Here is a 15,259-nt window from a genome sequence, read left to right on the forward strand (position 1 = left end):
CATCTTTTAGTTTTGCTCTGATAACATCACCATAATGATATTTTGACGAGATAACTTGCACGAAACAAATGGGGGATGAAAAGCGGGAGTTCCCACTGTTTCTATGAGACATTAAGTCACTGATGATTATGCGGCGGCAGCACCCCCTACCGTTTGGCAAATTATTACACCACAGAGCTGCGGTCCTGATGCTGAGGGGTGGTGAGGATGCTGCGCAGGGCTGGGAGGGGGAGTATAAACCCGGTTTTGATAGAAAAAACGGTGCCTCAGTCTCTGTGGCGCAATGGAATAGCGCGCTGGACTTCTAATCCAGAGGCTCCGGGTTCGAGTCCCGGCAGAGATGTGGATGTAAGGATCCGGCTGTAATTTTTTTCCTTTAATGAGAAGGGTTCGGAATAAAGCTTACTTTTTTTTTAAATGTTCTTTGCAGATAAGATGTGCATAACAGAGCTGCTCTGTACTGTCGACGACAAGGGTGGATTGGTGGAAAGAAGATGATTCATAGTCGTGTTTATTTTGCAGAAGCTCAAAAACAGTGCATCTGGCCTGGTAATTTCACAGGAGCCAAGTCACCGCGCAAAGGTCATCTCATCTATGCAGATTTGAAATAGGGAAAAGGCGTGAAACCATAGCAGAACTTCACGGGGCTTCCTTCCCAGCTTTACTGTCCAGGCTGCGCGCTAAGTTATCACGCGAGCACATTACTGCACAGTCTCACCAGCGGACACGCGCGCACGCTCACGGTTTCGGCACCTGGGGCTGTTCGCTCATTTAAACCAGAGCAAAAAGCTTTCCTGAAGCAGCGGCAGCAGCTAAACGTTTAAAGCCTTTTGCCGTCCTCGTAACAAGTGTTTAATGATGCCAGATGCCGCGTTTCCATCCTCCCATTCGGTTCAGAGACAGAGGGAGAGATAAAGGCTCCGGTTTACTTTGAACATAAATGACTCATAGTGCTAGAATTTTTTTTTTGTATGCAGATTCTGTATTGAATTAAAGACCATAACTACATTGTACAGTGCGAGTGGAGAAGAAGAGTTGGTGGAAGTCATTGTGTATTTTTAAATTAAGGGAAATCAGGGTGGGGACCTTGAATCCTTTCAAGGATCCCCGAAGGTGGACTATTTCCATCTTTAAAACCCCCCAAATCTGGGAGCCCAGAGCTGATATTGTTATTTGCTTTCAGTGTGGGAAAGCAGCTGCTTGCTTGAAGATCTCTCAAACGCCACGACTCCCCTACCACTCCCCACTCCCCCCGCGCTCCCCATGGTTTTTATAATTTTTTATTTATTTATTAATTTTTTCATTCAACCCCACCTCCTCGGTTTCAGTTTGTTGCCACCACCACTGATTGGGCTGTCGTGACATCCATGTTTAACCCCATCATGCCTCCCCACACACAGACCTAATCCGCCCGCAAACTAATCCTTAATCCTCTCTGGCAAGTTGAACAACCCCTCCCCCTCCTCCCTCTCTCCCTTCCACCCTTGGATCCTGATTCCCAAACGGGACTGACGTCAAAAACGTCAAAACTACAAGGACTCTCCCCTTTAACGTTGCAAGCATATGCAAAACTCCCAAGGGTGTAGCCATTATGATGTAGAAACATTAATGGACTACTGCACAAACTGTGAAACGACAACGTCTCAGCAAAGTAGGACTTACAGTATTCTGGGAAAATAGGGAGGAAACGGAAGTCCCACAACTCCACAAGGCCAAGGACTCGGTTAAATCATTAGGCAACCATGGAAATTATCTAACCGATGGGAAATAGTAGTGGGCCTATCTGCAAGATATAAGTAATAGCTCCAAAGCATCAATGATAAGAAACATTATACTCCACTGAGAACCGTGACAATCAGCTTCAGATGACCCGATATGAGATATGTAGGTCTGAATTCAGGAGAAGAATTTTGTACCTACTCTGTAGGCTATGGAAACTTTAGATAAAGCGAGCTTATGTACAACAGGGGATAATGAAATTCCATAAAGGCAGATAAGGTCAGATGACTCACTGTGGGATATTATAGCAACATTACGATGATTTTTCGCTATGGTAAGATCTTACTATCCGCTCCATCTCCTTCATGCTGCTCTCAGTCAGTAGGCCCCTGCTCTGGCCCTGTTATCCCGGTGGTACGGGCCAAATCGTATTAAAATCCCCTCCCTCCCTCCATCCCTCCCTCCCGTGTCCCCTCCCCTCCCGCTCGTCTTTCAGACAGTCTGTTTTTGCTGCAGTGAACGGTAGCCGTGGAGAGCGAGCTAGAGAGAGATAGAGATACAAAGACAGAGTGAGAGAGTGAGCGGAGGGGGAAAAAGCAAGAAAAACAAGGAGTCGGGAGAAGGAACAAGGAGAGAGAAAAAAGTCGATAAAAGCAGATTGAAAGAAGGCTCTGAACAAGCGACTGCTGCGCATCAAAGGAGGGACCTTACTGGGGACCTTATTGGAGACCAGCATCAACAAAACCCGACTCCGGAGGCGGACTATACCGGTGTGTGAGCGTGTGGTTATTGCCGTGCAATGTTTCACAGTTTGTATTAATGTACAGGGTTAGGATGTAGCCTGTAGGGCGGACAGGAGACACCTGTCAGTGGTGACGCTTTTCCGTCTCCAGGAATGTGTCCGTGTGCGCACTGCGAGTCTCCCTTCTCTCTCTCTCTCTCTCTCTCTGTAATCCGTTATGCCTGCCCAGGGAGAGAAGTGTATAATCCCTGAGTGTTTCATAATTTACTCTAAATGTACGTTTTGTTGTCGGGCTGTCTGCGCTGTTCCCGACTCCTCTCCTCTCCTCCTTTTTTTTCTTTCCGCGCTCTTTTGCAGAAAAAAAGATCGTAACTCGCGGGGTGTGCAGCAGCCACCTCTCTCCAGCCTTTTCAAGAGTCTCCCAAATTCTCAAGAGCACCAGATTTTTCTGCAAGCGCGGGAGAAGGACTGGTTTTCCGACCTGAGAACCAGTCCTCTGGTGCTCTCGCGGTCCGTTGCAGCAATGCAGGTAGCCATGCGCGAGCTGTTGTTGTTTTCATTATTGTTGTTATTATTTTTATTGTCGTCATCTTTATTGGTTTCACTCTCCACGTTAAGCGTAAGCAAAGAACTTCTGTTCTTCGCGCTCAGTTTCCGCGTTATTTCCCATGGATACACTTGGTCCAGTTTTGTTTTCGCTTCTCGCCATCACTCAACAGAAAGGGCTGGAGCAACAATAAACATAGACACCCCCCACCCCGTCTCTAGTCCCCAACATCCCTTTCCCATGACATGCCCCCCCTCCTCCACGTCCCCCCTCCGCTCCATTACTCCATCCCACCCCTTGTCCCCGCCCTAACCGCCCGCTCGTGCGTCCGTCCCGCAGCCAACGTTACAGCCCCGGTTCCCTCTCGGCGATGACAATGAGGGAGCCGTCCACAGATGGACCGAGGGCTCACCTCTGCGCAAGCTACTGCTATTTTAAGGAATCTGCGTGAGAGAAAGAGGAAGAGAAGGAGTGCGAGAGAGAGAGAGAGTGAGAGCGAGTGCCAGAGAAGCTATTAAGCACGACGGTCCGTCTCCGGTCTAGTGCAAAGCGCACCGTGTATTCTCAGCGGGCGGCAGGTGTATCTCTCCGCTGCTGCTGTGTCTTTCATTGTCTTTCCTCTTCTCCTTTTTTCTTTCACTGCCAATTGTGGGAATGTTGCTTAGCGTTATTTTTAATTAGAGTGAGTTAGTTGGAGCTCGAAAATGGCCCCAGAAACATTCGTTTTCCTTCTTTCCACATGCGCACAGCTTGTTAAAGTGGAATAAATTGACAGTAATATGAACACCCCCCCCCCCCCCCCCCCACCACCACCCCCATTCGTCTCGTCTCCCCTCATTAACACTTAAACATCGCCACCATCTCCGTCTACTCCTCTGTTTGGCTCTATCACCGCCCACTCTCTCCTTACTCCCACCTCCCTCAATCAGTCGTCGGTATAGTATGACACAACCAGATCGATGAATACCCATGGAGCAACGCGTGAGTAACGGGTGGGCCAAGCGTTTATTCAGCTGCAGCCAACCAGTGGCAGGGGATGCAATTAGTGGCCAGTTGGCCTTGCCTGCTTGTTTTCTTTATCTCACCATTGCTTTCCCTGCAGGTGACACTCCAGAGCTCCTCTGCCCTCCTGAGGATTCAGTGAGACAGGCGGATCTGTGTGCCCGAACATGGCCTTCCCATCAGCCCCCTTTGCATTATGGAGTGTCAGCTTATTGACAGTACTCTTCACAGCTGCGGTTCACAGCAATACTAGCTTTGGTAAGCACATCTCTCTCCCTCTGTATCTGTCTGCCTCTTACTGTCTCTCCCTGGGCCCCTGACCTCCCTGACCCTCTCTCTCTGTCTCTTGTGGTGGCCCTTATCTGTTTACTTGAGGCTTTTTCGTTGTTTCCTGTATTATGACAAGGGAATCAGAGCAGCGTTAATAAGCACATGGGACACTCCCACCTCCCCAGACCCCAGTGGGATTTCTGCTGTTGTTTTTTAGGAATGTGTGTGACTCGCACGTGGGTGTAGGGCTCAGCAGTGCATTGCAGGTCCTTTGCCAGAGTAGCACACTGCCCAGTAACTTCCTCTTCTTTTTCTCTCTCAGTGACATCTTAAATGACTTGCATAAGGTCGCTTAAGATGCAAAAACACAGGCAAACACTCATCATTAGCAGTCTTGGATGTTTACCTGCTTAGCATCTCTCTGTCTTTCTCATGAGTATACACTTGGAGATAAAGAGCGATTGTCTTGTGCTTTCTCAGGTAGGGGCAAAGCAGCGTGCAAACTCTTATACAGACATATGACAGTCCTTATGGCTGAAGCTCAAACTGCGATGAGCTGGGTGCGGCTCAAAGCGGATGGTAAGAGAGGATTTGATGAGAGAAGCACTTTGTAATGATATCATCCTTGCTGTGAGTGGCGAGAATATACAGACCGATGTGCTTTCCAATTACATAACACTCAAGTGACTGACTGCTGGTAATACAACCTTTAGAGGACGAGTTTTGCCAGTGGTAAAATGGTGCGTCACCACTGGCCCTCAATCCACAGAAAATTGATTGACATAGGTAGAATCCTGTCGGCATGTTTCTCATTACACTTGGTATTTTTTTGCACAGAGTTTGACAAAGAACTGTAAGACAATATAGCAGGTAATAAGGCTCCTAATAGATGTTCCCTGATTTGCATTTCCAATATATATTCTCAGAGGCCCCTTGTATTCACTTATGCACACCCACACTATTTCACAAATCTGAATGCACCTGTGAATACACACTGCATGCATATGCATGGAGAAATACACAGTATACGCCCATAGATATGCACGCACACAGACTACATTTACTGTACTTTGAATTTGTTTATCCACATCAGCTGTTTTTATTTTCTGTTGAAATAGGTATACTTGAGTTTCCGTGCATTTATGAATTCAATTTGGGGGAGCGAAGGATTGTCGGTGTGAGCTCACATTGGTCAGTGCGGTAGAAAGTGAGAAACAATATGGGTATGTCTAGAAGTTGGGATCAGGCCGCTGTAATACAAATGCAAATGGAAGCATGTCAAAACCTTTAGAGTTGCTGAAGATGAGAAATGCACAAACAATCACCTCAGACTGAGGCACTGATGATGAAACATCAATCTCCTGTCAGGATGCTGACCCCAACTGTGTAGTTCGTCATTGAAACCCAGGCGCTGGTTCGTTATTTGGGTCCGAAAATGATTTTGGCTCGCATTCACACGCATGTCACATTTGATTAAGGTGTGCCTGGAGGGAGGCCTGACCATGCGTGACCAATTCTTGCTTTGGTCTCACCTAAGTGCTGTTTTACATTATCATGTCAGTCAAGGAGAGTAATTAAGCCTGGGACGTCTGACAGCATTTAGGAGATGAGAAAACACGTCAAAGAGCACAGCTGAGAGATGGGAAGCAACCGTGGAGTGCTGAGTTAACAATTTTGGCATCCATGTCTTTTTGTCAGTAATATGTGTCATCAAATAATGATCAAGTACTTGTATTAATTCCACAGAAACCAAATTAATAATATCACTGCAGTGAAATCAGTCAGAATCACTTGTCAAAAATGTTTGAAAATATATTTTTTGCACCATATAGAAATGCATTAATCAGAAGAAGACCGGATACTTTTTTATCAGTAGTATTGAAATTTGTCTTAGTGGCCTTGATGCAAGAAATAATGAAAAGTTGTAGATTTTCCCACTGGCAAACAAGGAACCCAGCTTTTATTCAACACATACAACACCAAGGAACAATGCCAAAAAATTCAAGATACAGAAAAATAGATATATTCATGAATAAATCTTGTGTTTGCTGCTTTGTTCTTGACATTTGAGTAATGTGGTAAGCAATGGTGTTGCAGTTATAGAGGGAAATGTAGTGCATAAGCCGCAAAGCACCAGCCCATCACTCACATCCGCTCCGATCTGTCTGAATGTTGTGACACAGCAGCAGAGCTGTTAGTAGAAGGTGGAGTAGGGTGGGTCATGCCGTCATAATGGAGATCTCCATGCTAAGTGGCCTTGCAAGAGAAGGGTCTACTTAGCTTAAATAATTCAGTGTTATGTATCAGAGAGGAAAACGATTAGCTCAGCAAGTCAACGTTAAAGCAGATGAGCCATCAGAGTAGGACCGTCTATTATTGTTATACTCAGAGTCCACAGTGGATTAAAAATATGTTGACTGTTTGTCTCTTATCATCGGTCAGAGAGGTACAATTAAGAAAAAAGAAATACTTTCCCAGGACATATGGGGTTGATCATGTATTATGATAGCGTTCATGATAGTTTAAACTCTTGATCAATCCTGGACTTCCATTTGATGTATGTCAAAGTCATGGAAAGGACAGCACTAACTCTGCTCTGGATTTATCTGTGGCCAGGCATCCTTGGAGCATGTGAACGAATCAGGGAGACACTAATTGCACGCCATTTGACATATCCATTTCCACAGCTGGATGTGCAGCCATGCGCTGTAGATGGAAAGTGCCTCTCAGAAGGGCACAGATTAGGCATGCAATTGGCCGGCTGTGCCCTGGTTCTGTACCGCTGACCCAGTTGCCACAGGACTGCTGTGTAGTGTGAGGGTCCGTCTGCTGAAGCACTCAGTTGACAGCACGTAGAACAGTGTGCTGCGACCTCCAATCAACCACCTGGCCCTCAACGCTATGGCAGCCTGATGGCAGTCTGATCTCAGACTCCAGTAGAGTGTTTGCATTCATGGCAGGAAACATGCCTAATAGTTTATTTACTTCAGCGAGTTCTGCTAGTCAGAAACACTGAATGAATCCCGATGCTTCCAGCTGAGGCTAGTAATGGATAAGGATTAAAGGACGGGAGCAGTGTGGACCAGTTGTTAGTGTGGTAAGATTTATAGGCGGGAGGGCTCTGCGTGTGTGTGTCTCTGCCAGTGGTTCACTTTATACTGCTACAGAATGGGTTCCTTTCCCCCAGGAGCAGCTCTTTCTCATTGGCTAAAAGCCCACTTCCTGTGTGTGTTGCTGTTGTTTGGTGTTGACTTCCTGTGTGCCAAGATGGGGGAACATTTGGCTAATACACAGTACGGCTAGCACACAATAGCAGTAGGCGGTTTGGATGGGAGGCCTCTGCCTGTTAACAAGGCTGACTGATAAGCAGTGACTCATTAACAAGCCGAGGTACACAGAGCCTGGGGGAATTACCGCCTAGCCACTGTGACATTAATAAGAGGCCTAAGCTATTTTTCCATTTGGCTCCACTGGCATGGGGCTAAACCAGTGGTTTCCAATCTCAGTGCTGGCTATTTATTTCCTCCAGTGCTCTTCTATTACTTTCAGCCACTGGTTACCTGGTCTGATTGGAGTGTGGGCTGATCAGTATTGTCAATGTGGGCTGTAGCTAATGACATCTGCCGCTTCAATAGAAAAACCAGACAGCCCTCATTAGTTTTCTGCAGATTCATTCAGAAACATCTGGGGAGGAGCCCAATTAATTATTCTTATACTAATCATGCCAGTTAGTTAACAATATGTTTGTCTTTTAAGAGAAAAACGACAATGACATAATCTAGCACATATCCTAGATTTGAATCTGTGAAACTGAAGGAGATTGTGACACTACATGGATCCAATTAAGCATCTAAAATACACATGCTAAAACATGTAGTAAAGCTCCAGGAGACTGTCTGCTATCGGAATTTTAAATCTAAAGCCATATTACTTCTATTGTCTTGTGTGTTTATTCTTCTCTGATCCTTTAAGTGTTTTCTTGTCCAGATCAGTTTTCTGATTATAAATTGGATTCTGATTGGCTGGCATTAGTTTGAAACAGATTCACATCTGGCAGAAAACCAATTATTTCTCCTGTTCATCATGCCGATTAATTAGTGTGCTGTGGCTGATTGATTAAACTTCCAACAAAGCTCTAACCATGAGCACTAGAGCCCCCGGGAATGATTTGCATCACACATTGTACACATTGCTGTTTCTTCATGTTATACTCATACATCTCTCGACATGCTGAAACATTACACATGCGTAAGCGGCAGGAAGAGAAGGTCACAGTTCAACAAGGCAAAAGTGTTGATAAGTCATTTGTAGCTAAATTAAGCAGAATTAAAATGCAGTGGCGCGCCAGTATCTTCGGATGTTAGAAGTATCAACTGCACCCAAACAAGACTCTATTAGACCTCATCAATCTGAAGCAGATCTCATCCACCCAGGCTCTCTCAGGCAAAGTGAGATTACATCAGAACAGATCAGTCTTGCATGCTGCCATCATAATAACAGCAAATGCCATTAAGAAACCAAAAGAAAGAAGTGCTCTTGAGATTTTGATGAGCGGCAACGCATTCGTTGCCCTCTCTGGTGCTTCGCAGAAGACACATCACCTTGCAGCAACTCAGGGTTGTGAAAAATAGGGGTCCCGCATTTACAGAGCAGCCAGCTTCAAAACCATCACCTCACAAACACACTACAGATTAAACAAACCTAACAACAACAACAACAGCGTCAGCCTTGAAATAAATTAATTTACCATGTTTCCACCAACAAGAGCCCGTATTGTGTTCAGCACTCATCTGGCTTTTCCTTTGATCAAGGCCCTCGCGCTCATTCCCCCATTCCTACCTGCCTGCTTTTCTCATGTTATCTGCTGAAATTCTCTGGCGGGTATTTTAATTGATTGCTGCAGGGGTGGAAATCACCAATGGTGTCATTAGCGCATGGGTGGTCAGACCAAGGGCTTCCTGGAAAGGTGTATCTGTTTGTTGAAGCACATCACTGTGCTGTGTGTAAACTCCAACTATGACCGGGTGCTGGAAGATTCGAGTGCATGGCTGTAAAGCGAAGCATTTGTATTGATTGACTCTGAGTGCTGAGGGTTCCCCCTGAGCGCAGGAGCTCCACCAATGAAAGAGCGGAGGTTGCTCTTATATATTGCCTCTTTTTAATGATGCCATCACTTCAGCTTGTGGTAGAGAGTGTGTCTGTGGGGGGATCTTATCACTGATACCACAACCATAAAGCCATTTCAATTCACCTGTGTGTTGTGTAGGGAACTCTACCTAGTTCTGCTGAGGATATCACTGTCCATTGACTGGATGGTGAGTCTTATTGAGCCTCTAATATAACTGTCAAATATAGAACCAGTTTAGGAAAAGGACTGTGAAGCAGTTCTTCAGATTAGTACTTAATGTAGTATAAAGTCTCACGAGAATAAGGAGAATAAATCTGATGTCTGACACTTTTTCTTTAGCGCTATTAAAGTGAATCAGCAGACAGAGTGACAAGGTCTTTGAATCTGTGTCCTTCATCAGCACATGCGGCAAAGTTTTTTTTAATAGCTTTACCATCGACTGGCTGATTATCAGTTCAACTGAGTGCCAGTTGGATCCTAAAATCGGATACAATTACTTTTTAGTGGTATATTATTGTGCCGGAGCAGAGTTGAATATTGCCTCCTATACACAGCATATTTATTTATTGTTTTAGTTGCAAGTTTATTGTTTACAGAGATATGTTTTCTGCATTGAAACTATTGGACAGTATCATTATTAAAGTTTTTGCATTGTAACACAGCCACTGCTCAGTGGAATTCATTTATGGTTCCACTGCACTGCTGCACTCCTTATGCCTCCCAATCATATTGTACCACCCTGCTTGAATGCTCATAGCTTCTATATATACTGCAGATCTGCTATTGAAATTCATTCTGTATTATTTAAATGCCCTTTGAATTAATGCACTACCTGGCATTTAGTGTATGTGTTTTCATCATTTATGGCTGCATTGTAATCGGATCAAATATTTTAATGCAGCCAATGCAAAGCGGGGGTGTCATTTGGGGAGGTTGCTTTGTCAACAAGAACAGCCATGACGGGCATAGGATCATTAGACATGATACTATAGAGCCTGGATTTACTTTTCATTGAAGTGGAAAAGGTCGTCTTTTACGAGTCTTTCCTGGAAGGCAACAAAAATGATGACGAGGGATTTTTACTGCAGTTTGCAACTACTGTAAAGGCTAGGGGAAAAAGGGGATAGGAGTGAGAAACTGATGGGATCTGAGTGTGGTGCTGTATTGTACCACTGTAGGTGTCTTTGGAGAGGCTGAAGGAACGGCAAACTCTGGAGAAGTTTAGACTTTTCTGCAGTGGTTGCAGGATGCGAATATACACTTTATTTACTCCTGGCTGAGGTTTGATCATCTCTGTGGGTGGTGTGGAGGACCTGATAGCGTTAAGATCGTGCCATGTATTTACTCTCTGTAAAGCCATGTTTTTTTCTGAGTTACAGAGATCCAAAGAAATTGAATTTTAATACAAGGTGTAAATTATGCAAGAGTGCTAAATGTTTTAAAAGAAAGAGGAAGTAAATTGTCTTTTTGTTTAGTTTCCTCTGTGTTCATGCACCTCATTTCAAGTTCTTTTAAAGTGTTTTTGGTTTATTGTTATTGTTCTTCTCCTTCAATGTCACAACCTAGACAGGTACCCGCCTGATACAGTGAATATTTTCATTGTTGGAACATTTTCATTGTACACAGCGATATGACCTAAATTAGTATCATTACACTTTTATGAGATTTGCTGCTCCCGTCTATTCTTATCTTAAGTGGAGGAACTGAAGTCATCACTTTAAAGGAAAAAAAAAAAGCAGCAGTCTGCTGATGAGCATGAAAAAAATCTTGTTTGCTTTATTCTGTCATCCTTGAGCTTTTAAAAAGTGCCACATCTATGTTTTCTATTAGGAACTCACGAAAGGAATATAATGCCTCGTTTTAAGCGGTAGATAAGGTCTTATGATCAGTGAGTCATTGTAATGCAAGTGTAACGCTAAGTTATTTAAGGACTAGTTTATGTCAATGGATGAATTTACTGACTGACGCGCAGAAGAAATAGTTCTTTATGGAGCCCAGATGGTGTGAATGATGAGACCAAAAACTGCAATGTCTTGTACCAAAAATATATTGAATAAATAGGGGAAAGGGGAAATGGAACAAAATAATTAACACAACACACAACGTAAATGTCCACAATTAAATAATAAATCAGTGCTGTGATTTTTCTGTGCAAGAGTCCTTTTGCTAAGAGTCCTTTTTTTGGTCCTTTTCTTTTTAAAGTTCACTTTTAAGGTATTCCTCCTTAGGGTCCAGCTTCATACAAGGGGGAAATATGTCCGTAATCCAAAGACGGCTAAGTGGGGGAAAAGAAAGAATGGTCCTACCGGCTCGCCACTTCAATATGAAGAAGATCAATTCAAAGAGGGAAAAAAAACCTGACCTGTAGGTCAGAAAAATGTCCATTAGCACATCAAGTTCGATTCAGTTTACCGGTAAACAAGTATATTCTTCTGCATGTCTAGGTAACAATGCAAACCATAAATCATCATCAATCCATGTACAACAGTTAAATCATTAATCATCTTAGCTACGTAGCTTAATCTATACAGTCCAGTAGCGTTCGCTACAAACAATACAAAAACAACAAAGGAAAACAACTGTCTAACAGACAGCATAGCCGAATTCAAGGCAACACATAACAATAATCATTCAATCGCACTTTGTTTCAAAGTAAGCCCATAAAAATGCTTAAGTAAAGAAAGTGTTCAAAAACAGCGGTTTTTGAACCGGAGTTCTGCTTGCGGTGGGAGCGCTGCCGCACAAAGTCATTTTTTAATCGCGAAAACGATCGGCTGGTTACTGACAACCAAAGGTTGAAAGATATTAAGGACACTTACCGCTGAGTTTAAAGTTTAATTGAGGGGAGAAAACGCTTTGTTTTCCAACACCGTTCTAAATGCCATAAGCTCACAGCCACAGCAGGAGTCGAACCCGGAAGTATCCCTCCACAGCCGGTTTTCAGAGTTGCCGCGACGTGGGAGGAGCCAATCAGAAGAGGGACCTCAAATCAGCTGACGTGGGTCATGTGACAGGGAGTAGTTTATATGGGTTACACAAGTGCAGACTTTAAACTCACGGTGACCAGTCGAGAGGTCCAGGCTCGGCTTTTAATCTGGACCTGACCCTTTGCACCGATCAAGGTACGATGAACTCGTGATGAGTAGATGCGACTTTTGACGATGGGGCCATCGCCACACCGTGTAACTCAGCATTACTGTGCCGGTTGAAGACAAAAGCACCAAATAGGCATCTCTAATCTCCCTGCTGAATGAATCCGAAACAAAGAGAGGAGGAACGCAGACATAGAAGCTTGGACACACATAGGATAAGCTGATTACCAAGGAAAGGAGGGAGGGCGAGGGAGACAGAGGGAGAAAGACAGAGGCATTCACGTGAACAAGAGAAAACCATACAGTAAGGGTGCATGACGGCAGGGAAATGGAGGAGGAGGGGTTGGGAGGGAGGAGGAAAAAAAAGTGAGCGCACTCTAATGATGGGGTGAACAGACCGGAGAGAAAATGAAAAGAAACAGTGTAGGGAGCGAGGGAGGGAGAAAGAACTCACAAGAGAAAAAAAGGTGAACGCTTAAAAGGACGAGCCCTGGCGCGCTACACAGAGCATGCAATAGGAAAATGAAGGGAATGCATATTTGCCTCTGATATCCTTCTTAGCCATGCGACACAATCAAAAAACAGGACATTATGCTAATGCGAGACTGCTCAGCAATATAATTGCAACCTGACTCATTTCACCTGTCGCTATATATACAAACGGAATTACACCCAATCCAGGTGTACAGGCTAAATATACAGCTAATTAAAATTAATGAGATTTACTTAGAAAAGAATATGCTTCTTCTCTAAGCTGCTTCTCCCTGCATGGGAATCGGCTACACACACACACACACACACACACACACACACACACACACACACACACACACACTCACCTTTGCCAGTTCTCTAAGATACACACACTTCATTTTGATTCACTCTCCTTCACTTCGCTTTCTCACCCTCTGCTAGGCAGACTGTTAAGAAACCCCAGTATGCTAGCACGCACGCACGCACGCACACACAAACACGCAGTCTATCTATCTGTCTTTCAGCCAGCTTTCCTCTCACGCAGACTTAAACATGCTCCTTGCTCAGTGAACATGAAGTTCTTGACTGTACGTTGCCATTCACACACATAGACATGAATAAACAACTGAGTTTCTGGAGAAAAAAAGTTGAGATTGTATTGAAAATGATTTGCAAGTCATTGTTTTTAGTTTTAGAAATTAGGTTGTGGACAGTTTCAGTGAGATTCTTAGATGACCAAGACACATCGCTCTAATCTCTTAAACCACTTTAGCTTAGCTTTTGGTGTTTTTGTTATGCAAACACAAATGCAACCTTCATGTATTCCTAACAGTGCTGTAGCGTGCTAGTGTTGCTTCTACATAATCATGTTAATGATGCTCCATGACCATCATTACAACTGACAAATTATGTATATAACTCAGGAACAAATATTAAATCACAACGCGTCCTGTAGTGGAAGACGTGTAGCACAATAAAGTCAATTTGAAGATGAGGGTCAAACACAGGATTTTACCCTCGACAAACCCAAATTATATTAGACTTACATTATATTTTCATTTTTTATGCATTTTTCTTCTTTTGATAAAGTACCTACATGGCTAAGTTGAGGAAAAGATAGTAGTTTCTGTTAAAACAGAGCCTTTTGCAGTATTAACGCTGTATTAAAACTGTTTCTGATTGGCTTTCTGCCAGAAAGCCCTCTCTCATGTGCATGTCCTTCCCTGATGTGGGATAATATCGGATGATATCTGATTGTGCGAGTGACAAGATATCTGTGTAAACGAACTCTTGACCTAAAACGGGTTACATAAACATTAATGAAATCTGAACACTAGTCGTCAGCTCAACACTTTAAAGAAACATGATAAAGACAAGCGCATATGGTGATATTTACTTGTAATGTGATGGCCCAAGACACCAGCTCAAACCAATTATAAACAGGGTCTTAGAGGCAGCAATGCAAACCCACAAGCAGATGCTTGTGACCACACAAAAACACTTCCAGGAAAATGCACGTGTACATTTATGCATAAAGACATGAATAAGACACACACAAACATATATTCAAATGGAGCTTTGAAGGCACTCTGTTCTTTACTTAAACAAAAATACCCCTGTGAGCCAGGCTGTTGACTGCCAGATGAAAAATTGTGTTTAGCCGGGGAGCGCGCATACAGCATACATATATATACTCCCCGCACTGTGTTCCTCTTGTATACACACAGTGTAGGCGTTTGATATGTAACAGTTCCCAAATTGCTTATGCATATGTTTTTTCCCCATAAGGTGTTGTCCAACCGGCAATTCTTCAATTCCGAGTGAGCAAAGTGCTGAGTAATTAAATGGCTCTTCAAGTCATCTCTGAAGTAGTGTTGTAGGAGGACACTGGGAAAATGACACAGAGCAAATTAATCACGCACTTTATTAACAGACTTAGGTTTCAGCGGAACATTGCTGTCTCCACCGCAGCGAGTTGCACCACTTGGCACAAAACCAACTTATGTCTCACCCGACCCTGAGCACATTCACCCTAACACGTACAGTGGGTCACACATGCACTCACACACTCATCTGAGTGTTATGTGAGTAACACACACTTCCGTGCTCTCCTCTTCCTTCTGTCTCTATCTCTCTCTCCTTCTGTCAGAGCTTCATTTCTCAGCCTGGTGAGTACTTGAATGTCATTATGACTTTTGCTATCAAAAGCAAACAGCGGGGCAGGATTGAGGAGTGCATGCCAGACCTCCCGTTTTCCACGCTGAGAATGCAGCAGCATGTCGAGT

The 15,259-nt window shown here is 43.8% G+C and overlaps 1 protein-coding gene and 1 non-coding gene across 6 annotated transcripts in view; both read left to right on the forward strand.

Annotated features, from left to right (window-relative positions):
* The first annotated feature begins 269 nt into the window (after positions 1–269).
* trnar-ucu (transfer RNA arginine (anticodon UCU)) lies at positions 270–343 on the forward strand. Its single transcript has one exon. It is a non-coding gene; the product is annotated as a tRNA-Arg (tRNA).
* A 1,864-nt stretch (positions 344–2,207) lies between these two features.
* Positions 2,208–15,259, forward strand: part of cadm3 (cell adhesion molecule 3) — a 114,692-nt gene continuing 101,640 nt past the window's right edge. For 2 of the 5 annotated variants that reach the window (XM_014413461.4, XM_076877214.1), the window contains exons 1-2: positions 2,208–2,489; positions 4,111–4,268. In XM_014413461.4, the coding sequence (XP_014268947.1) occupies positions 4,178–4,268 (91 nt within the window). In that variant the 5' untranslated portion in view covers positions 2,208–2,489; positions 4,111–4,177. Of the gene's footprint in view, positions 2,490–2,786; positions 2,991–4,110; positions 4,269–15,259 lie in introns of those variants that run through there. The other 3 variants (XM_004555159.5, XM_076877215.1, XM_014413463.3) reach the window with 2 other exon arrangements.

Source organism: Maylandia zebra, linkage group LG18, assembly GCF_041146795.1.
Source record: "Maylandia zebra isolate NMK-2024a linkage group LG18, Mzebra_GT3a, whole genome shotgun sequence".
NCBI classification, from domain to species: Eukaryota; Metazoa; Chordata; class Actinopteri; order Cichliformes; family Cichlidae; genus Maylandia; species Maylandia zebra.